The 24,823-nt window shown below is 50.4% G+C and overlaps 1 protein-coding gene across 4 annotated transcripts in view; it reads right to left on the reverse strand.

Annotated features, from left to right (window-relative positions):
* Nucleotides 1–24,823, reverse strand: part of hus1 (HUS1 checkpoint clamp component) — a 55,227-nt gene that overhangs the window by 22,148 nt on the left and 8,256 nt on the right. For 2 of the 4 annotated variants that reach the window (XM_085988103.1, XM_085988104.1), the window contains exons 2-5: nt 12,929–13,056; nt 10,411–10,587; nt 9,086–9,193; nt 3,348–3,422 (exon numbers count right to left, since the gene is read on the reverse strand). In XM_085988103.1, the coding sequence (XP_085844229.1) occupies nt 3,348–3,422; nt 9,086–9,193; nt 10,411–10,587; nt 12,929–13,056 (488 nt within the window). Of the gene's footprint in view, nt 1–3,347; nt 3,423–9,085; nt 9,194–10,410; nt 10,588–12,928; nt 13,057–13,637; nt 13,865–24,823 lie in introns of all 4 variants that reach the window. The other 2 variants (XM_085988106.1, XM_085988105.1) reach the window with 2 other exon arrangements.

The raw sequence follows: 24,823 nt of genomic DNA on the forward strand, positions 1-24,823 counted from the left end.
ATGGTCTGCTCGATGATGTTCCTGGTGGCAGCATGGCTCTCATTATACGAGTGCTGGGCAGGAGTGTTGGGGTTGCAGAGGGGAGTCATGAGCCAGTTGGAGGCAGATAGCCCTTGTCTCGGAGCAGCCAGCCGTGAGCTTGATGTGGTGGCTGGAGGAGTGCTAGCACACCAGTATGGCGCAGGATGAAGGCATCGTAGCTGCTGTCAGGATAGCGGGCATTGACGGTGAGGATTTGCTGTGTGTGGTCGCACACCAACAGCACATTAACCGAGTGGTAGCCTTTGCGGTTTACGGAAGATCTCAGGATTGTTATGCGGTGCCCGCAAAGCCAAGTGGGTGCAATCAATGGCGCCCTGCACCATGGGGAATCCAGCTATCCTGGCAAAGCCACTTGCGTGCTCGTCCTGCTTCTCTCTGGTGGTGGGGAAGGAAATGTAGTCCCTTCGCCTACTGTAGAGAGCCTCTGTGACCTCCCGGATTCAGTGATGGATGGCGAACTGTGAGATGTTAGCTATGTCTCCTGTTGCAGACTGGAAGGATCCACTGGCGAAAAAATTGAGGGCAACGGTGACCTTGACTGCCACTGAGAGCCGTGTCGCCCTGATCTGAGGCTGGAGGTCTGGTTGCAGCAGTTGGCAGAGTTCTGTGACCATCTCCTTGTTGAAGCGGAGCTTTCTAATACACTGCTCCTCGCTTATTTGGAGGATGGAGAAGTGCTTTCAGAATACCCTCGGCGGGTAAGGCCTCCTGTTGAGAGCCCTGATTGCCCTCCTCCTCCCTCTGGGCACATGTTCCAATCTTTCTCGCTTCCTCCACCGTAGATCCTGGAGGGCGAGGTCGACTGCCAGTGCAGCCCCCATTAATGTAACCAAGAGTGGCTTCTGATTGTTTTAAGAATAAATATAGCTACTTTTTAGTTGCCACAACACTCCTGATAGTAAATAACCTTGAAATTACAGAATGAGACTGCTGCAGTATGTGAAACTGACAAGAAAGCAGTGAAACTCCACTAACCTACAGCTGCGACTCATTACTGATGATCCCTTTAAATAACGTCCCTGGAGCCAGCTTCCTGTTGCTTCACGCCAGCTCTCCCTGTCGCTGTTTACTCCAGGCGCTAAGGTAAGTGAAGACAATCAATTTCGCAGATCAGGCGGCCAGTGAGTGTTGCACACTCACTGATGTCACAATCCACCTGGCATTGAGGCTCCCGGCGACAGTTAGCAGCGGTACTGCAGGGGGGTTGGGATTCCCCTCACCCTGACGATAATGCTCTAGCGCCCCATTAACGCCAACGGGAGGTGCTAAGGTACCGAATTTTCCCCCCATGGTGTCTTTCTCATCCTAATTTGAATTCATTAAAAAAAAAAAATTAAGACTTTGAAAGTCTCGAATTATAGTTTGGTTTGCTTATAGTTACAAAGTATAAACATTCTAATTACTGACACTAAGAGTGAGAGAGAGAGAGAAAATGTGAGAGTGAAAGAGATAGAGACAGACAGATGCATAAATGCACTACCAAGAACCAATCACAAACAACCAAATTGCAGAGATCTCCCCGAGTGCTGCTGGACCTGGAGCATCCCCACCAGATACCCGTGCCTCTCCTCACTGCTGACAGATACCATGAATTCACCAGTGAGCCAAAACGCACATTCCAGCCCCAGTTCGGCAAAAACCCCTGGTTCTGGCTCCAAACTGAATCCAGATCAAAGGATACCCTTCATGCTCTTATAACTCAACAGCTTCATGGCAGCACTGCCAAACACCCAGTGTTAAGGAATGGTCCTGGGCTTCAGTAGCACAGAAGAATATTCCAAAGCACAGTGCAGGTGAACCCGCTGCCCTACCTATTACTGCTAGATAATCAAATAATTAAATTAAATAAACAATTAGACAAATAATTAATTAATTAAATAAACGACCAAATAATTAAATAAATAAAATCCAACCATCCATACATATACACCACTCATTTACTGTGTACAGTCGTGGAATTTAATCTCCAAACCACCAGCAAAAATTCTACAATGCCAGTTCATAAAAATGGAACGTGACATTCATTCACTGGGTGATACTACATCGGATAAACACCCCTATTCTTATAAAACAGCAGGTCCTCAGTCTCACCATAAGCAATTCAACAGGAGATCTGCTGGTATGAAATAAATCCATCAATTCAGAATCAAAACACAAATGCACAGCAGTAGTTCAGGAAGGCAATCCACAAACAAAAGCCAAATACTTGATCAGCAGTATATCCCATTCAGTGAAGTCAGTTTTGCAAATAAGAAGTGTCTGTATCCACCACTCTTCCGCAGGGAATAGAGAATGGCAACAGAGCCAACTCAATAGCACAGCATGCTGGCGTAAAACTGTTCATGACTCGAACTAACAGATTGAGTAGGCACAAAAATACACAATATCGGCACTGGTACAGGAAACTTTGGTTTATCCGGAGGTTGAATGTCCGGAATACTCGATCTAACGGCAAAAATCAGGAGCCGTTTTCTATAAGTTTTTTTAGTTCTTGTTCTTTTTTTTCCCCAGTCAGGCACTGCAAGGTCTGTAGCTATAGCAACAGCTTCAGCTAGAGACGCTTGCAGCTGCAGCCGACTCTATAGAAGCTGTTGCTAAGCAACAGTGTTTGTTGTCAGATACGGAGATGAAAACCTCCGTATGCTTCAACATTAACTTTGGATGTCCGGCAGTTTTGATAGATCGGCAACACGCCGGTCCCGTCGGTGCCGGATATCACAAAGTTTCCTGTACATGAATTTTATCACAAAATCCGAACACTGTCTAAACATTTATGTAACTCAAACTATTTTATTGCCATCTTTAGTCTATAATTCAATACATGACAAATGTGACACCTACAATAATTGCCATGTTTTACAGATGAACAGCTTCATAAGAACATTCGAAGTAGGAGCAGGAGTCGGCCAAACGGCCCACCGAGCCTGCTCTGCCATTCAATATCATGGCTGAACTTCTACCTCAACTCCACTTTCCTGCCCAATCCCTTGATTCCCTTAGTGCCCAAAAATCTATCGATCTCTGTCTTGAATATAATCATCGACTGAGCCTCCACAGCTCTCTGGGGTAGAGATTGCCAAAGATTCACAACTCTCTGAGTGAAGCGATTTCTCCTCATCTCAGTCCTAAATGGCTGACCCCATACCCCTTATTCACTGTGTACTTATAAGAAAATGGAATACTTCAATAATTTTATTTTTGTCCTCCAGAAATAAATTTCCTCAGCAATTGAGGTGGCAATGGATTCAACAAATGGATACAAAAAAGAAAACTTAACTAATGTAGTATTTAAGATACAAACTTACAACATGGTTAGAAAGATTCTTCATTCTTTCCACAACACTCTTCATGATCTTCAGTACTGGTAAGTAAATACTGACCTTTAAAATCAATGATAAGTAGGTTTATAAATGTAGAAAACATAAACAGTAGCTTGAATTATGTTAAATAACTGGTTCTATTCAGACACAGTAAGTACTAAAAACTTGAAAACTATGAAGCATATTACACCACTTTTGGAAACAACTATAGCTTCTGTGACTAGTCAATATGGTGCACTGTGCTTTGATGCTGCAAAAAAAAAATCAGCTGCTAAGATAAGCTTGGTTTCTAGTTAGCTTTGAATTCGAAATTCTGAAAGCACTCTAGCATGAAGAGCTATCAGTTCAAAATACTTCTGGAAAAATAGCAGATCTCAGGGTGATGGAGGATGTGCTGTTTTATACCAATGGGGGTGTATATGCCGGTAAGAATATCAGGGTCAATGATTTACAGTAACTGAATAAGACAAATTCCATTTCTATTACATTATATTTTGTGATTTTCAGGAATTGAATTGCATCACTTTATTAATCTGTTAAAACCACGAGTGACATATCATATGTATTTAATTTCTATCCCTCACCAATTTTAAAGCTGAGAAAACACCAAGATGGTGTGCAAGCTGGACCAAATGGAGCAGATGTTGGCTATTCGACAGTACAGGATCCCTGGGCTTTGGCACAAGTGGAGTTGTGCAGCACTATGGGGGGCTGCAGGGGTTTTCCAGCATGAGGGGGAATGATCTGATCAGACATTACGATGGAGGGGACCTTGGGATTTAGCAGAACTATGGAGAAGGAATGTGAGGTTTGGCAGAACTGGGAAACATAGAAACATAGAAGATAGGAGCAGGAGTAGGCCATTCGGCCCTTCGAGCCTGCTCCGCCATTCAATGTGATCATGGCTGATCATCCAAATTCAGTACCCTGTCCCTGCCTTTTCCCCATATCCCTTGATCCCTTTAGCCTCAAGAAATATATCCAACTCTTTCTTGAATATATTTAATGAACTAGCCTCCACCGCCCTCTGTGGCAGAGAATTCCACAGGTTCACCACTCTCTGGGTGAAGAAATTCCTCCTCATTTCAGTCCTAAATGGCTTACCCCTTATCCTTAGACTATGACCCCTGGTTCTGGACTCCCCGGCCATCAGAAACATCCTTCCTGCATCTAGTCTGTCCAGACCTGACAGAATTTTATAGGTTTCGATGAGATCCCCTCTCAATCTTCTAGACTCCAGTGAGTATAAGCCCAATCGACACAATCTCTCCTCATACGTCATTTCTGCCATCGCAGGTATCAGCCTGGCGAATCTTCGCTGCACTCCCTCCATGGCAAGAACGTCCTTCCTCAGGTAAGGTGACCAAAAATGCACACAATACTCAAGGTGCGGTCTCACCAAGGCCCTGTACAACTGCAGCAAAACATCCTTGTTCCTGTACTCGAACCCTCTTGCTACGAAGGCCAACATACCATTTGCCTTCTTAACCGCCTGCTGCACCTGCATGCTTACCTTCAGTGACTGGTGCACAAGGACACCCAGGTCTCTTTGCACTTCCCCTTCTCCCAATCTTTCGCCATTCAAATAATAATCTGCCTTCCTGTTTTTGCCACCGAAGTGGATAACCTCACATTTATCCACATTATAGTGCATTTGCCATGTTTCTGCCCAATCACCCAACCTGTCCAAATCGTACTGGAGTTTCCCGACATCCTCCTCGCAGCTTACCCTCCCGCCCAGCGGAAAACAGGATCTGGCTCACTGGTGGATTCCTGGAGTCTGTCAGGATAGAGGGGAAGGGTATGGACCTGACAGCACTGGATTAGGGCAGAGATAGGGGTCTGCCAGCACTGTCTAAGAGATCGCTCCAAACATTCCTTCCTCACCACCATGTTAGTAAATGGTTCCCTCTCCTCAGGTACAATGCCCAAACCTTTAAAACAAAACGCCAGCAAAAAACAAACTCTTGGCCACTCTGTTCTTCCAAAATATCATCCCATTTCCAATTTCGCCTTCTCCTCTTCTCAGTCCTTGAACTTGTTGTCACCTCCCAAATCCGAGCCCATCTTTCCTGCATCTCTTGCATTTAATCTTCTATCTATGGCCCCTCATTGTAGACCCCTCAACTATTGGAAACAATCTGTTTCTAACTACCCTGTCCCATCCTTTCATAACTTTAAAGACTTTTATCATATTGTCCTGTAATATGCATGGCTCTAACCAATAAGATCCAATTTTTCAAATCTTTGTATTTGTATTTCCTCATACCAGCCACCATCCTAGTGAATCTGTGTTGTACCTTCTCGAAAATTTCAATGAACCAGAAATTCAGGTCGGGGGCTTCCCGCGGGTGCAAGCCCCCGACCTGCACTTACCTAGCGCGCCGGCCATTGAGCTGTGAGCCCGTGAGGGATTCCGATCCTGGGCCTCCTCCAACTGCTGGCGCGCAGTGCTTGCATATCCCAGGGGCACAGTTAGTTCGATGCATCCCCTGGGATCACGTGGGCCATGGCGAGCCAATGGTAGCAGGGAATGCTTCATGCATAAGTTTGACAGGAAGAGCTGTCAAACCTATAAATACGATAAGCCCCAAAACATCACTAAAACTTCAAATAATTTTTTTTTTTTTTTAAATCACATTTTTAAAATAACTATAAATTACATGAAATAACTATTTTAAACAATAATTTAAATTTTTGAAAAAATTAATTACATTTTCTAATGGGGCTAAAAATAAACTTACCTTTCTTTAAAGTATTTAAAAATAATAAACCTGTGGAATTTTTTTTTAAATTTTAATTAATTCACCACTTACCTTGCTAAAAGCAGGCCTTGCGCCTGCTTTTTTAAAGTGTAACTGCTGGAGACTTAACCTCCTGGAAAAAAAACGTAAGTTCGATGCGCACGCGCTGCCTCTCCGGTGCACGCGTTCCACCTCTCAACCCCTTCTTTCAGGGGAACGGAAGTGCCAGTTTCCCGCGCATGCACGAAACCGGCACTTCCATTGGGCCTACGGGTGAGTACCCCGTGCGTACTCACCCATGGAGACCCGAATTTCTGGGCCAATATCTTTCCTCTAATGTGAAGCCCAATACTGCACACAGTACTCCATCTAAGGTCTATTAAGGTTTTATATAGGCTCTTCATTACCTCTTGGCTTTCATATTCTATATCTGGTGATAAAACTAGAATTCCAATAGCTATTTTTACAGCCTAATCCACTTGAGCTGCTGCCTTTAATGTCCAGCTATCAAGTCCTAAGCTCTGGAATTCCCTCCCTAAACCTCTCTACCTCTATTTTTTCCTTTAAGATGCTCCTTAAAACCTACTTCTTTGGCCAAGCTTTTGGTCATCTGCCTCAATATCTCCTTATGTGGCTTGGTGTCAAATTTTGTTTTATAACACGTCTGTGAAGCGCCTTGGGACGTTTTACTACGTTAAAGGCGGTCTATAAATACAAGTTATTGTTGTTATGAACCTGTACCCCCAAATCCCTCTGCACTGAGTCTGTTTCAATTCAGGGTATAATTACTGGTTTTTTTACCAAAATGTATCACCTCACATTTACTGACATTCAATTAATCTGCGACTTTTCAGTACAATACTCCATCTTATCAATATCCCTTTGCAGCTTCCTTTGGTTTTCTAAAGGATTAACTATACCTCCTATTTTGGTATCATCTTCAAATTTCAACAGCGTCCACTCTAGACCTACATCAAAATCAGTAGTATACATTGTGAATAGAAGTGGCCCCAGAACTGAATCATGTGGAACACTACTACCCACTTCCATACACTCTGAAAGCCTGCTCTTAACACCTACTCTGTTTTCTCCCTTCCACCCAACATTTAATTCAGTTTGCTACCTGCCCCCTAATTTCATACGCCTTTATCCTCTCTCGTGATCTCCCGTATGGTAACTTGTCAAATGTTTTCCAAAAAATCCACATTCACTACATGCACCGCATTTCCCCCATCTACCTTGTCTGTTACCTCCTCAAAGAATTCTGAGGTTTGTCAAGTATGATTGTCCCTTTTGAAATCTACGCTGGCTACTTCTCACTATTTTCCTTTTATCTAGATATATGGTAATTTCATCCTTAATTAGAAACTCTAAAATTTTCCCCACGATTTATTAAACTAACTCGGCTGTAATTACTCAGATTAGCGCTGTCTCACCTTTTAACAATGGGTACTATATTGGCCACTCTCCAGTCCTCCAGCACACATCTACACTAAATAGAGCCGTGAAATATAATTTCTAGGGTCAGTGCAATTTTGTCTCTCAAGATCTTAAAATATATCCCATCGGTCCCGGTGCTTTATCTTCCTTTAGCTTAACTAACTTATCTAAAATTTTCCTTTCATCCATCATAATACAGTATCACTAATCTCTCTCTCAACCACTTCAGGATTCACATCCGCTCCGATATCCTTTTCTTTACTAAAGACCAAAGTGACATACTTATGAAATACATCTGCCACTTTTTGATCATCATCTATAAGTTGACAACACTCTCCTCTCTCAGGCCCCACTTTGCTGTTAGCATTTCCCCTTTCACTGGTCTACTTGTGAAATACTTTAGGATTCCTTTTGATGCTTTTTGTATTATTTTCCTCATCTTATCTTAGCATTCCTTATCCTGCTCTTAACCTCTTTTCTTATTTTCTCATATTCTCCTTTAGTTTTCTCATTATTATTCTTATAGTCCTTATAGACCTCTTCTTCAATATTAATTTGTTCCGAACCTTTTTTTTTATCCACAGCAATCTAAAATTACTTGTAGTATCCTTCTTTAATGGAATATACTAGAGCCTAGAAATCTGTGTCGGGCAGTGGCCCATTATACGCAGCGCCTGAGACAAATTTCTAGGCCTTAGTCTCTTGCTCGCTCACACACAGCTTCCCAGTTTAAAAAAAAAACCCAAATAAATTTTACCTGAATAAAGCTTTTGAAATTCTCTAGTGTTTCTTAAAATAATTTTGGAAAACAATCAAATAGATTTTGTTAGTGACTAAGAAGCATACCATCATTCGGCTAGTTTAAATACTGCTGATACATCCTGGGAAATAGTGCACACTCTACAGGTTCGGACTGCAGGATCTGCCTTCAGCTCAGAGTTACTGCTCTGGGCAAAGATATCAGGTCCAAGTCCAGGCTTCTGGGAGAGGTTGAGACCTTCAAGCAAAAGTGTATGGAGCAAAGGCAGGTAAATGGGGTTGAGGTACAGATCAGCCATGATGTAACTGAACGGGAGAATGAGGCGCTGAATGGTCTAATCCCGTTCCTATGTTCTTAAAATATTCAGCAAAGTACAATGCCACACAACATACCTCCTCAAATATAATTTGTACTGACTGGTACTCTGCTATTTCAAGGATGACTGGTATAATAGGAATAACCACTGGAACAGACATGGTATGTGTACTTTTTGGGGGGGGAAATGGAGTAAATCAACAAATTAGGAAGTATTGTATGTGAAGGTCCATGATGAATACGCTAGATGTATGTGCAAACAATCCCCGCCATGTACTTGGGAACTTATAGCTGAACCAAAGCAAAACCCTAGCACCAGCACTGAAGACCCTTCTAGCACTAGTACAAGTATGATTTATTATACAATGAAATAAATTATGGGGTGATGAAAGTATATTTACATTACATGAACAAAACCAACACAAAGAGAAACTCACTGAAAAGTTATCAACCTAATAACTTACATCAAAATCTGGAACAGTGGGTTCTTCAAAATCATTCCAAAGCTTTCTGGGGATGATGCTGACAGGAATGTCATGTGTAACAATGCGACTGTGGCTGGAGAGGGACGGCTGCAAGAGCAGGAAAGAAGTTATGTCTAACTTTTCCAACAAGTTGTAGAACCAGCACTTCTGTATAATTGTGAAACCGCCGATAGTTTGTGTATGCAATTCTACAATTGAACATTTTAAAGTTTTATTTTTATTCACAGATATTTTAAGAAACAATGTACACTTCGATTGTAGTGCTAGTGGGAGGAGTGCATCGATAAATCCAGGTTCCGTGAATTCCCATATTATAATGCTCATTTAAAATACCATAATCTCACTGTGCTTCTCTCGTCCTGTGACTGTTTCTCTGCTTTGATCTCATTCTGCAATCCCAGATCTTCCTTTCTAGCTTCATTTGTTTTCCACTCTGCCTCCCTTTTTCTTTCTCTTAATGTTCAACACACATTCTTTGTTATATTTGCTCTCTGCACTTGTATTCTCATTCTTCCTTTAAACCTAACCTTCCCTCTGGCCTCTCTCTTCAGCATGCCATCATGTAATTGCTCTCTCTAGGTCCTTCTCTCTTCCTTTACTATCTATCTCATATTTTCTCAGTATGTTTCTGTTCCTCTTTGTTCTCTACCTTTTTTCCGCTCACGTCCAGCAGAAATGTTACAGTACATAATGCACTGATTCATCCAGTCCTATTTCTATTAATGTCGTACAGAAACTACACGCTAAGATTTTATTCTGTCCAATACACTAATATTCAGCATTTCTGCTCACAAACACTGAGCTCCTTAAAAAGGAAATAAAATTAAATGATGTTGCACAAAGTGTAAATTGAACATAATCAAATCTTCAGCATTATTTGTTAACTAATCCAGCATTTACTAGTTTTATGTAAAATCAGTGTTGTTGCCGAGGCCTAATGAGCCCGAATGATGAGATACTAGTGATTCTGCGACTAGTGACTGCGGATATGGTGGTTCCGGGGATTTAGTGCAGCCCCAATCCATGCAGCCACAGCACCAAGCCACTCTCACAAAACACTGACTAAGGTCACAAGGGGAGCTTTGCTTAGAATAACATACAAAGCTATAAGAATCATCAAAGAACTTGAAAAGTAAACAAAATCATAGATTTAGTAAAGTAAGAGGATTAATCTTAGTAATCCCTCAGGAATGCAGGATGGAACAATGTTCTTACTTATAGTATAGACAACATTTATTCAATAAATGACACAACAGCATCACCTGATGAAAACTGCCAGCACTACAAAACTTTGATGTTCTTACCAGTTCTACAGCAATGGTGAGACATGGACAATGCTTCATAGTCAGTTTAATTTTCACAGCTTTGGCATTCTGAGCTGTTTTCAAGGATCTCGAGAGGTTTTCAGGTGTTAGTTCCAGATAAATTTCGTTATATTCTGCTGATACTCCTTCAATCTGGAACTCATCAAAAAAATTACCCTGTGGGAGTGAACAGAATCACATATATTAAATTGCCTTATATACACCATTTACAACAAATATTAGACAAATCTGCTTGGCAGGGTTCATTTTGCAAGGCTCACTCCCAGCACGGAGCCTCACTAGCAGTAGGCGACAACACTACAGCTGTCATTTTCCAACCTGTTCACAGCAAAAGCTAGGTTCCGTGAGCTGTGATTCTCAGATGAATTTAGATGGTGCAGGCTGTACCAAATTTATCAAGCTGCAGCAGCACCAAGATGGGGCGAGAGAAAGGGAGATGTGGCGAGGGAAAGGGAGATGGGGCAAGGGAAAGGGAGATGGGGCGAGGGAAAGGTAGAAAGCTGGAGGTTCTTGTGCACAAATCTTTGAAGGTGGCAGGACAGGTTAACAAAGCAGTTAATAAAGCATATGGGATCCTGGGCTTTATAAATAGAGGCACAGAGTACAAAAGTCAGGAAGTTATGCTAAATCTATATAAAACACTCAGCTGGAGTTGTGTTACAACATTGGGCACCATACTTTAGGTAGGACATGAAGACTTTGGAGAGGGTACAGAATAGATTTACTAGAATGGTTCCAGGGATGAGGTATTACAGTTACGTGGATAGACTAGAGAAGCTGGGGTTATTCTCCTTAGAGCAGAGAAGGCTAACAGAAGATTTGATAGAGGTGTTTAAAATCAAGAAGGGTTTAGATAGAGTAAATAAAGAGAAACTGTTTCCAATGGCTGAAGGGTCGCTAACAAGACGGTACAGATTAAGATGATTGGCAAAAGAACCAGAGGCGACATGAGGAAAGCCTTTTTTACACAACGAGTGGTTAGGATTTGGAATGCACTGCCTGATAGGGCGGTGAATACAGATTCAATAGTAGCCTTCAAAAGGGAATTGGATAAATACTTGAAGGAGAAAAAATTGTAATGATATGGGGGAGGATTGGGGGGAAGTGGGGCTAACTGGATTGCTCTTTGAAAGAGACAGCGCAGACTTGATGGGCTGAATGGCCTCCTTCTGTGTTGTATAATTCTATGAGGCGCGGGAAAGGGAGTGGGGCGCAGGAAGGGGAGGGAGGCGAGGGCCCGGGGGAAGGGGGGGCGGGCCGGGGGAAGCGGGCCGGGGGAAGGGGGGGGCGGGCCGGGGGAAGGGGGGGGGGCGGGCCGGGGGAAGGGGGGGGGGCGGGCCGGGGGAAGGGGGGGGGGGGCGGGCCGGGGGAAGCGGGCCGTGGGAAGGGGGGGGCGGGCCGGGGGAAGGGGGGGGCGGGCCGGGGGAAGGGGGGGGGCGGGCCGGGGGAAGGGGGGGGCGGGCCGGGGGAAGGGGGGGGCGGGCCGGGGGAAGGAGGGGGCGGGCCGGGGGAAGGAGGGGGCGGGCCGGGGGAAGGAGGGGGCGGGCCGGGGGAAGGAGGGGGCGGGCCGGGGGAAGGAGGGGGCGGGCCGGGGGAAGGAGAGGCGGGCCGGGGGAAGGAGAGGCGGGCCGGGGGAAGGAGCATGCATGAGGTGGGATGTTCATTCTCTGATCTCTCTCACCGATCTTACTCGTTACACCAGGCCGTCAGGGCACCAGACCAACAGAGAGACAGTAGTGGGGAGAAGAGAGGGAGGGGAAGGGGGCGATAGAGAGGAAGAGAACGAGACAGGTGCAGATTGTGTATTTGTTTTCATTACTGTACTTCCAATTTTTAAAAAAGTTGAATGGTGAAACCAGCTGATTATCTCTCTTGTGTCTTATTCACAATTAGAAAAACTGACAATGCTTACACCTGTGAGTGAAAAAGAGACACAAACACAGAGTGTGGGAGTGAATCTTTATTTAATGTTACTTCACTTAGCAAAAAATAACATTTTGTAGCCAAATAATGATCTCCACCTGCATTTTGTTTTTTTTTAAATAAGGTCAATGGTAATCTCTTACATCTATGAGGCAGATAGTCTAATTTCATACAGCTATGAGACAGCAGGAGTGGGTGAAGTGGGCTGAGGGTTAAGAGTGAAGCGAATGACATAAGAAATAGGAGCAGGTGTAGGCCTTACAGCTCCTCGAGCCTGCTCCACCATTCAATAAGATCGTGGCTGAACTTCTACATCAACTCCACTTTTCCGCCCAACACCTCCCACCCGAAAGGAAAGAAGAATAAAGACAGAAAGAGAAGCAGAAGGCAACACAGAAGCAAAAAGATAACAGCAACATGAAGATAGCAGAGTCAGGTAAGAGAGTTATTAGACAGATAGATATGTATGTGTGTATATAAATAAATAAAAGTATGATATCTCACGTATGACACACAAGCTGGGACCATACCTGTAACCATAAAGAACAACCACTGATGTTAAGCGGTAGTTTACCTGAAATAGCTGACACCACATAGCAACACCTCCACTGGCCACTTTGTCAGAAAGGATAAAGTAGAGCTTGTCAGTGGTAAGTCTTAGAATACATGACTTTGTGAGCTTGGAGATAGTGTTCACTACACCTGAAAATATAAACCAATCCAATGATTAAAACCACACATCCACTATAGTCTACTCATGATAATTCCAAGTCAATTTTCACACTGAAAAATGTTTATTTTTCCAAGAAAGTAGTAACTTGATGCTCCAAAAATTTGTATCATCAGATACTTTCAATTATTTAACCTAAATTAAACAGAATAGGCTGTACAGCTAAGCCTGGTTCTGTCCTCACCTGATGTCCACATGTCCACACTGTTCAGGGCAGATCGCTGAATAATGATCAGATATGGTCAACCAGGCTGATTTTTCCCTCCTTTTTTGTCCATGGACACTGATGCCAGATGGAGCTCCCTAATCACTGAACCTGAGAACAGTTAACTCAGCACATACTGGGGGTAAAATCTGGTACCTCCTTTTTTATGGCCTACAGCACACCAAGCAGGTTTACTCAATAAATCATTATAATCTCCCAAAGGATGCGTTGTTGCCATGGTTGACAACTGTGGCTGGGTGTATGGGGAGGCCAGGTTTTAACATGATACTGTGGTGGTACCACCGGTTGTCCCTTACATTGAGGTATACATAATTCCCTTTAACTTACCTTACTGTATGTGTCTGTTACTATACTCAGGCTTCGCTCCTGTACTCTGACGTCATGACATCAGAGCTCGGAACCTGCTGGCAGTCGAGCTGGGAACCTGCTGGCAGTTGAGCTGGGAAACTTCTAGTTAGTCCTCGTGGAGTCCCCGCTGGGACAAGACCTATACCACGGTGCTCCTACAGTCAGCCATCTTACCTGCCATCTTACCTGATGTAATTAGTCTGTTCCTGTAAATAAACAACTTGTTAATAGTTCGTCGAAGTCAAACTCTCTTATTTAGTGGCGATCCACACGAACCGCTACATTGGTGACCCAACGACGTGAGTACGGGAGCTCATCAATTCCTACACTACAATTGGTGACCCCGTATCCGTGAACGATTTTCACGGAAGCAACGCACAGCCTGACCCTCGTCTTCACAGAAGACGACCGACGAACACCAACCGCTACATTGGTGACCCAACGACGTGAGTACGGGAGCTCATCAATTCCAGCGCTACAATTGGTGAACCCGTATCCGTGAACGATTATCACAGGAGCAACGCGCGTCTGAACCTCGTCTTCCCACAAGACGACCAACGCACAACCGACGAACAACCATGGAACAGCAGCCGCCTCACTCCGCCAAAGGCGACCCCGTCTTTGCGAACGTATTCGCAAGGTAAGCGCAGCCTGGAGCAGATCCCGTTTGACACAGACAAACCTCAACCGGACCCCGTTCGTTTTTTTTTTGTGAGCAATTTTCACAAAAGCACGCCATGGAAGCACCAGCCGTTTTGCTGTCGCTACCGCAATCCAGGGAGCCACAGTCTCCCTCGTGCTTTATACCGGTAGAAGCCCCGTTCGACGAGAACGTCGATGCGGCGCCGACCACGCACTTGCTCACGGTCCCCGTACTCGTCTTTCCTACCGCCACACGGATCGTCCGCCTCTACGTCCACAGCGGCAGCAAGTATACATCTCTCCAAGCGCGGGGTACAGCATGTTCGGGCCCACAAAATCGGAGCGCGCCCTGCGGGGATACCACGAGGACTCACCCCCGCGAAACACGAGGACCCATCCCTCGCGAACCACGAATACCCATCCCTCGTGAAAAACGACTCCTCCTTCTCCGCCGACGACGCACCAGCCCTTCAGCCTGCTGGTTGTGTTACCTACTACACGATTCGGCGTGAACAAAAGGTGTGCCGCCCTCCCGGCTGTTTTCTCCTAAATCTACAACTGTTGCCGCCCTCCAGGCAGAGTTAACCCCTCCTGAACTCTCTTATTTAGTGGCGATCCACACGAACCGCTACAATACTGTAAAAATATTAGGAGAATATTACAAAGTAATTGAGCAGTAAGGTATTGTGGCACTTCAAACAGATAAAAAATTGGCACAATTTATACATAGGAACAAAAATAGGCCATTGAGCCCCTTGAGCCTGTTCCGCCATGAGATCATGGCTGATCTGCGACTTATCTCCATACACCCGCCTTTGGCCCATATCCCTTAATACCTTTGGTTAACAGAAAGCTAGCAATCTCCAAGTTAAAATTAACAATTGATCTAGCATCAATTGCCATTTGCGGAAGAGAGTTCCTTTGTGTGTAGAAGTGTTTCCTCATTTCACTCCTGAAAGGTCTGGCTCTAATTTTTAGACTATGACCCCTAGTCCTAGACTCCCCAACCAGCAGAAATAGTTTCTCTCTATCGACCCTATCTGTTCCCCTTAATCTCTTGAAAACTTTGATCAGATCACCCCTTAACCTTCTAAATTCCAGGGAATACAACCCTAATTTGTGTAATCTCTCCTCGTAACTTAACCCTTGAAGTCCAGGTATCATTCTGGTAAACCAACGCTGCACTCCCTCGAAGGCCAATATATCCTTCCTGAGGTGTGGTGCCCAGAACTGCTCACAGTACTCCAGGTGTGGTCTAACCAGGGCTTTGTATAGCTGCAGCATGACTTCTACCCCCTTGTATTCTAGTCCTCTAGATATAAAGGCTAGCATTCCATTAGTCTTTTTGATTATTTTCTGTACCTGTTCATGACATTTTAATGATCTATGTACCTGGACCCCAAAGTCTCTTTGGACCTGTACTGTTTTTAGCCTTTCACCATTTAGAAAGTACCCTGTTCTATCCTTTTTAGGTCCAAAGTGGATGACCTCACATTTGCCTACATTGAAATCCATTTGCCAGTTTTGCCCATTCACTTAATTTGTCGACATCCCTTTGTAATTTTACGCTTCCATCTGCACCTATCATTGTGTCATTCACAAATTTGGATATACAGTATGACTTTCTATGCCATCATCTAAGTTGGTAATAAATACTGTGAATAATTGAGGCCACAACTTGCGGGACACCACTAGTCACCTCCTGTCAATTTGAGTACCTACCCTACTTATCCCTACTGCCTGTCTCCTGCCACTCAGCCAATTTCCTAACCAGGTCAATAATTTGCCCTCAATTCTGTGAGTTTCTACCTTAGTTAACAGTCGCTTATGTGGAACTTTTATCAACTGCCTTCTGGAAGTCCATATAAATAACATCCATAGACATTCCCCTGTCCACTACTTTGTCACCTCTTCAAAAAATTCAATCAGGTTTGTCAAGCATGACCTGCCTTTCACAAATCTATGCTAACAGATGTTAGGCTAACTGCTCTATAATTCCCTGGTTTCCCGCTCTTACCATTTTTAAATAGTGGAGTGACATGCACAATTTTCCAAACTAAAGGAACGGTGCCTGATTTGAGAGAACATTGAAAGATTATAGTTAGGGCATCTGCAATGTGCTCACCTACTTCCTTTAAAACCCTGGGACGGAAAACATCTGGTCCTGTGGATTTGTCACTCTTTCGTGCCATTATTTTCTTCATTACTGTTATTTTACTTACATTTTTATTGAATTCCTGTCCCTGATTTAGTTTCCTTGGGATTTCTGGCATGCTATCCTCTCAGAGGAGAGAGTGCCACCCATTGAGCCACAGAGAGTCTGGTTCAACCTCAGACAGTGGCCAACGAGAGTGATGGAATCAGTGGTTAGCAAATGGAGTTTCTGGCGGGGGCTGAAGAGAATGGCTTTGATCTTCCCAACATTTAATTGGAGGAAATTTCTGCTCTTTGGACAAGCAGCGTGACAAATCATAGGCAGTGAAGAAAACGAGAGAGGCGGTGGTGAGCTGGAGCTGGGTGTCGTCAGCGTATATGTGGAATCTGACATGTTTTTGGATGATGTCGCCGAAGGACAAATGAGAAATAGGAGGGGGCTAAGGATGGAATCTTGGGGGACTATCAGAGGTAACGGTGTGGGAATGGGAAGAGAAGCCATTGCAGGTGATTTTCTGGCTATGACTGGATAGATAAGAATGGAATCAGGCAAGGGTAGTCCCACTCAGCTGGACAATGAAGGAGAGGCGTTGGAGAAGGATGGTGTGGTCAACCCTGTCAAAGGCTGCGGAGAGGTCAAGAAGGATGAGGAGGGATAGTGCACCATGGTCACAGTTATATCAGATGTCATTTGTGACTTTGAGAAGGGCTGTTTCAGTGCTGTGGCCAGGATGGAAAACTGATTGGAGAGGTTCAAACGTGGAGTTTTGGGAAAGATGGGCCTGGATTTGGGAGGCAACAACATGTTCAAGGACTTTGGAAAGGAAAGGGAGGTTGGAGATGGGGTGGTAGTTTGCAAGGAGGTAAGCATGCAGGTGCAGCAGGCGGTTAAGAAGGCAAATGGTATGTTGGCCTTCGTAGCGAGAGGATTCGAGTACAGGATCAAGGATGTCTTGCTGCAGTTGTACAGGGCCTTGGTGAGACCACACCTTGAGAATTGTGTGCAGTTTTGGTCGCCTTATCTGAGGAAGGATGTTCTTGCCATGGAGGGAATGCAGCGAAGATTCACCAGACTGATACCTGGGATGGCAGGAATGACGTATGAAGAGAGATTGAGTCGATTAGGCTTATATTTGCTGGAGTTTAGAAGAATGAGAGGGGGTCTCATCGAAACTTATAAAATTCTAACAGGACTAGACAGACTAGATGCAGGAAGGATGTTCCCGATGGCAGGAGAGTCCAGAACCAGGGGTCACAGGCTAAAGATAAGGGGTAAGCCATTTAGGACAGAGATGAGGAGGAATTTCTTCACCCAGAGAGTGGTGAACCTGTGGAATTCTCTACCACAGAAGGCAGTTGAGGCCAATTCATTAAATATATTCAAGAAGGAGTTAGATATATTTCTTAAGGCTAAAGGGATCAAGCGATATGGGGAGAAAGCAGGGACAGAGTACTGAATTTGGATGATCAGCCATGATCTCATTAAATGGCGGAGCAGGCTCGAGGGGCCGAATGGCCTACTCCTGCTCCTATCTTCTATGTTTCTGGTGCACAAGGACACCCAGGTCTCGTTGCACTTCCCCTTTTCCCAATCTATTGCCGTTCAGATAATAATCTGCCTTCCTGTTTTTGCCACCAAAGTGGATAACCTCGCATTTATCCACATTATACTGCATCTGCCATATCACCCAACCTGTCCAAATCATACTGCAGTTTCTCTGCATCCTCCTCACAGCACACATGCCCACCCAGCTTTGTGTCATCTGCAAACTTGGAGATATTACATCTAGTTCCCTCGTCTAGATCATTAATATATATTGTGAATAGCTGGGGTCCTAGCACCAATCCCTGCGGTACCCCACTAATCACTGCCTGCCACTCGGAAAAAGACCCGTTTATTCCAACTCTTTGCTTCCTGTCTGCCAACCAGTTCTCTATCCAAGTCAGTACCTTACCCCCAATCCCATGTGCTTTAACTTTGCACGCTATTCTCTTATGCGGGACCTTATCGAAAGCCTTCTGAAAGGTCCAAATACACCACATCCACTGGTTCCCCCTTATCTATTCTACCAGTCACACCCTCAAAAAATTCCAGTAGATTAGTCAAGCATGATTTACCTTTTGTAAATCCATGTTGACTTTGTCCGATCCTGTCGCTGTTTTCCAAGTGCTCTGCTATTACATCTTTTATAATGGACTCTAGTATTTTCCCCACTACCGATGTCAGGCTTACCAGTCTATAATTCCCCGTTTTCTCTCTACCACCTTTTTTAAATGGTAGGGTTACATTAGAGTCTATAGAATTTTGGTAGATGACCATCAATGTATCTACTATTTCTAGGGCCACTTCCTTAAGTACCCTAGGATGTAGATTATCAGGCCCTGGGGATTTATCAGCTTTCAATTCCATCAATTTCCCTAACACCATTTCCCGACAAATACTGATTTCATTCAGTTCCTCCCTCTCATTAGACCCTATGTTCCCCGACATCTCTGGGAGGTTATTTGTGTCCTCCTTTGTGAAGACAGAACCAAAGTATGTATTTAATTGCATATATAAGGACATAAAGGTCAAGGGTGGGTTTTTTGGGGTGGGAGGTAATGACGGCAGATTTGAAAGGCAGGGGATAGTACCAAAGTACACTCCTCAAAATACCTCTGCTTAATGCCTCTAGTCTCCCCAATTACCACTTCACCACCAATCTTCCCTTTCTTTCTAAAGTCCTGGAACATGTTGCGTCACAACTATTCTTCAACCTGCCCACCCAAAGCATCAAAACTGTGTCACCTTGGTTCAGTGGCACTACTCTCAGACTCTAAGTCATGGGTTCAAGCCCCACTCCAGAAACTTAAGCACAGAATCTAGGCTGACACTTCAGTGTAATACTGAAGGAATGCTGGACTGTTGGAAATGCCATCTTTTGGATGAGACTTTAATCCAAAGCCATCTGTCTTCTCAGGTGGATGAAGAGCAGATGAGTTCTCCTGGTGATCCTGCCCAATATTTATCTCCAATCAATATCAATAAAAGAGATTCTCTGGTCATTTATTTCATTGCTGTTTTGGGGATCTTGCTGTGCACAAATGAGCTGGCGTGTTTCCCTATATTATACTAGCTGGGGGTGCCCGGCGGTGCCGAGGCTTTTTTGAGGGCATGTTGTTGTTGGAAGAGAGAGAGGGAGCGACTGGGGGGGAAGGAGAGAGAGAGAGGGGAAGAGAGAGAGAGGGGAAGAGAGAGAGAGAGGGGAAGAGAGAGAGAGAGAGAGAGAGGGGAACAGAGAGAGAGGGGGAGAGAGAGGGAGGGGAAGAGAGAGAGAGGGAGGGGAAGAGAGAGAGAGGGGGGAAGAGAGAGAGGGGGGAAGAGAGAGAGAGAGGGGGGGAAGAGAGAGAGAGAGAGGGGGGAAGAGAGAGAGAGAGGGGGGAAGAGAGAGAGAGAGGGGGGAAGAGAGAGAGAGAGGGGGGAAGAGAGAGAGAGAGGGGGGAAGAGAGAGAGAGAGAGGGGAAGAGAGAGAGAGAGGGGAGAAGAGAGAGGGGAAGAGCGACTGGGGGGGAAGCGAGAGCGCGACTGGGGGGGAAGCGAGAGCGCGACTGGGGGGGGAAGCGAGAGCGCGACTGGGGGGGGAAGCGAGAGCGCGACTGGGGGGGGAAGCGAGAGCGCGACTGGGGGGGGAAGCGAGAGCGCGACTGGGGGGGGAAGCGAGAGCGCGACTGGGGGGGAAGCGAGAGCGCGACTGGGGGGGGAAGCGAGAGCGCGACTGGGGGGGGAAGCGAGAGCGCGACTGGGGGGGGAAGCGAGAGCGCGACTGGGGGGGGAAGCGAGAGCGCGACTGGGGGGGGAAGCGAGAGCGCGACTGGGGGGGGAAGCGAGAGCGCGACTGGGGGGGGAAGCGAGAGCGCGACTGGGGGGGGAAGCGAGAGCGCGACTGGGGGGGGAAGCGAGAGCGCGACTGGGGGGGGGAAGCGAGAGCGCGACTGGGGGGGGGAAGCGAGAGCGCGACTGGGGGGGGAAGCGAGAGCGCGACTGGGGGGGGAAGCGAGAGCGCGACTGGGGGGGGAAGCGAGAGCGCGACTGGGGGGGGAAGCGAGAGCGCGACTGGGGGGGGAAGCGAGAGCGCGACTGGGGGGGGAAGCGAGAGCGCGACTGGGGGGGGAAGCGAGAGCGCGACTGGGGGGGGAAGCGAGAGCGCGACTGGGGGGGGAAGCGAGAGCGCGACTGGGGGGGGAAGCGAGAGCGCGACTGGGGGGGGAAGCGAGAGCGCGACTGGGGGGGGAAGCGAGAGCGCGACTGGGGGGGGAAGCGAGAGCGCGACTGGGGGGGGAAGCGAGAGCGCGACTGGGGGGGGAAGCGAGAGCGCGACTGGGGGGGGAAGCGAGAGCGCGACTGGGGGGGGAAGCGAGAGCGCGACTGGGGGGGGAAGCGAGAGCGCGACTGGGGGGGGAAGCGAGAGCGCGACTGGGGGGGGAAGCGAGAGCGCGACTGGGGGGGGAAGCGAGAGCGCGACTGGGGGGGGAAGCGAGAGCGCGACTGGGGGGGGAAGCGAGAGCGCGACTGGGGGGGGAAGCGAGAGCGCGACTGGGGGGGGAAGCGAGAGCGCGACTGGGGGGGGAAGCGAGAGCGCGACTGGGGGGGGAAGCGAGAGCGCGACTGGGGGGGGAAGCGAGAGCGCGACTGGGGGGGGAAGCGAGAGCGCGACTGGGGGGGGAAGCGAGAGCGCGACTGGGGGGGGAAGCGAGAGCGCGACTGGGGGGGGAAGCGAGAGCGCGACTGGGGGGGGAAGCGAGAGCGCGACTGGGGGGGGAAGCGAGAGCGCGACTGGGGGGGGAAGCGAGAGCGCGACTGGGGGGGGAAGCGAGAGCGCGACTGGGGGGGGAAGCGAGAGCGCGACTGGGGGGGGAAGCGAGAGCGCGACTGGGGGGGGAAGCGAGAGCGCGACTGGGGGGGGAAGCGAGAGCGCGACTGGGGGGGGAAGCGAGAGCGCGACTGGGGGGGGAAGCGAGAGCGCGACTGGGGGGGGAAGCGAGAGCGCGACTGGGGGGGGAAGCGAGAGCGCGACTGGGGGGGGAAGCGAGAGCGCGACTGGGGGGGGAAGCGAGAGCGCGACTGGGGGGGGAAGCGAGAGCGCGACTGGGGGGGGAAGCGAGAGCGCGACTGGGGGGGGAAGCGAGAGCGCGACTGGGGGGGGAAGCGAGAGCGCGACTGGGGGGGGAAGCGAGAGCGCGACTGGGGGGGGAAGCGAGAGCGCGACTGGGGGGGGAAGCGAGAGCGCGACTGGGGGGGGAAGCGAGAGCGCGACTGGGGGGGGAAGCGAGAGCGCGACTGGGGGGGGAAGCGAGAGCGCGACTGGGGGGGGAAGCGAGAGCGCGACTGGGGGGGGAAGCGAGAGCGCGACTGGGGGGGGAAGCGAGAGCGCGACTGGGGGGGGAAGCGAGAGCGCGACTGGGGGGGGAAGCGAGAGCGCGACTGGGGGGGGAAGCGAGAGCGCGACTGGGGGGGGAAGCGAGAGCGCGACTGGGGGGGGAAGCGAGAGCGCGACTGGGGGGGGAAGCGAGAGCGCGACTGGGGGGGGAAGCGAGAGCGCGACTGGGGGGGGAAGCGAGAGCGCGACTGGGGGGGGAAGCGAGAGCGCGACTGGGGGGGGAAGCGAGAGCGCGACTGGGGGGGGAAGCGAGAGCGCGACTGGGGGGGGAAGCGAGAGCGCGACTGGGGGGGGAAGCGAGAGCGCGACTGGGGGGGGAAGCGAGAGCGCGACTGGGGGGGGAAGCGAGAGCGCGACTGGGGGGGGAAGCGAGAGCGCGACTGGGGGGGGAAGCGAGAGCGCGACTGGGGGGGGAAGCGAGAGCGCGACTGGGGGGGGAAGCGAGAGCGCGACTGGGGGGGGAAGCGAGAGCGCGACTGGGGGGGGAAGCGAGAGCGCGACTGGGGGGGGAAGCGAGAGCGCGACTGGGGGGGGAAGCGAGAGCGCGACTGGGGGGGGAAGCGAGAGCGCGACTGGGGGGGGAAGCGAGAGCGCGACTGGGGGGGGAAGCGAGAGCGCGACTGGGGGGGGAAGCGAGAGCGCGACTGGGGGGGGAAGCGAGAGCGCGACTGGGGGGGGAAGCGAGAGCGCGACTGGGGGGGGAAGCGAGAGCGCGACTGGGGGGGGAAGCGAGAGCGCGACTGGGGGGGGAAGCGAGAGCGCGACTGGGGGGGGAAGCGAGAGCGCGACTGGGGGGGGAAGCGAGAGCGCGACTGGGGGGGGAAGCGAGAGCGCGACTGGGGGGGGAAGCGAGAGCGCGACTGGGGGGGGAAGCGAGAGCGCGACTGGGGGGGGAAGCGAGAGCGCGACTGGGGGGGGAAGCGAGAGCGCGACTGGGGGGGGAAGCGAGAGCGCGACTGGGGGGGGAAGCGAGAGCGCGACTGGGGGGGGAAGCGAGAGCGCGACTGGGGGGGGAAGCGAGAGCGCGACTGGGGGGGGAAGCGAGAGCGCGACTGGGGGGGGAAGCGAGAGCGCGACTGGGGGGGGAAGCGAGAGCGCGACTGGGGGGGGAAGCGAGAGCGCGACTGGGGGGGGAAGCGAGAGCGCGACTGGGGGGGGAAGCGAGAGCGCGACTGGGGGGGGAAGCGAGAGCGCGACTGGGGGGGGAAGCGAGAGCGCGACTGGGGGGGGAAGCGAGAGCGCGACTGGGGGGGGAAGCGAGAGCGCGACTGGGGGGGGAAGCGAGAGCGCGACTGGGGGGGGAAGCGAGAGCGCGACTGGGGGGGGAAGCGAGAGCGCGACTGGGGGGGGAAGCGAGAGCGCGACTGGGGGGGGAAGCGAGAGCGCGACTGGGGGGGGAAGCGAGAGCGCGACTGGGGGGGGAAGCGAGAGCGCGACTGGGGGGGGAAGCGAGAGCGCGACTGGGGGGGGAAGCGAGAGCGCGACTGGGGGGGGAAGCGAGAGCGCGACTGGGGGGGGAAGCGAGAGCGCGACTGGGGGGGGAAGCGAGAGCGCGACTGGGGGGGGAAGCGAGAGCGCGACTGGGGGGGGAAGCGAGAGCGCGACTGGGGGGGGAAGCGAGAGCGCGACTGGGGGGGGAAGCGAGAGCGCGACTGGGGGGGAGAGAGCGACTGGGGGGAGAGAGCGACTGGGGGGGGAAGCGACTGAGAGCGACTGGGGGGGGAGCGAGAGAGCGACTGGGGGGGGAAGCGAGAGAGCGACTGGGGGGGGAGAGAGCGACTGGGGGGGGAGAGAGCGACTGGGGGGGGAGAGAGCGACTGGGGGGGGAGAGAGCGACTGGGGGGGGAGAGAGCGACTGGGGGGGAGAGAGCGACTGGGGGGGGAGAGAGCGACTGGGGGGGGAGCGAGAGAGCGACTGGGGGGGGAGAGAGCGACTGGGGGGGGAGAGAGCGACTGGGGGGGGAGAGAGCGACTGGGGGGGAGAGAGCGACTGGGGGGGGAGAGAGCGACTGGGGGGGGAGAGAGCGACTGGGGGGGGAGAGAGCGACTGGGGGGGGAGAGAGCGACTGGGGGGGAGAGAGCGACTGGGGGGGGAGAGAGCGACTGGGGGGGGAGAGAGCGACTGGGGGGGGAGAGAGCGACTGGGGGGGGAGAGAGCGACTGGGGGGGGAGAGAGCGACTGGGGGGGGAGAGAGCGACTGGGGGGGAGAGAGCGACTGGGGGGGGAGAGAGCGACTGGGGGGGGAGAGAGCGACTGGGGGGGGAGAGAGCGACTGGGGGGGGAGAGAGCGACTGGGGGGGGAGAGAGCGACTGGGGGGGGAGAGAGCGACTGGGGGGGGAGAGAGCGACTGGGGGGGGAGAGAGCGACTGGGGGGGGAGAGAGCGACTGGGGGGGGAGAGAGCGACTGGGGGGGAGAGAGAGCGACTGGGGGGGGAGAGAGCGACTGGGGGGGGAGAGAGCGACTGGGGGGGGAGAGAGCGACTGGGGGGGGAGAGAGCGACTGGGGGGGGAGAGAGCGACTGGGGGGGGAGAGAGCGACTGGGGGGGGAGAGAGCGACTGGGGGGGGAGAGAGCGACTGGGGGGGGAGAGAGCGACTGGGGGGGGAGAGAGCGACTGGGGGGGGAGAGAGCGACTGGGGGGGGAGAGAGCGACTGGGGGGGGAGAGAGCGACTGGGGGGGGAGAGAGCGACTGGGGGGGGAGAGAGCGACTGGGGGGGGAGAGAGCGACTGGGGGGGGAGAGAGCGACTGGGGGGGGAGAGAGCGACTGGGGGGGGAGAGAGCGACTGGGGGGGGAAGAGAGCGACTGGGGGGGGAGAGAGCGACTGGGGGGGGAGAGAGCGACTGGGGGGGGAGAGAGCGACTGGGGGGGGAGAGAGCGACTGGGGGGGGAGAGAGCGACTGGGGGGGGAGAGAGCGACTGGGGGGGGAGAGAGCGACTGGGGGGGGAG

Source organism: Somniosus microcephalus, chromosome 5 (genome assembly GCF_052327205.1).
Source record: "Somniosus microcephalus isolate GS21.2 chromosome 5, FLI_Smic_1.0, whole genome shotgun sequence".
Taxonomy (NCBI): Eukaryota; Metazoa; Chordata; class Chondrichthyes; order Squaliformes; family Somniosidae; genus Somniosus; species Somniosus microcephalus.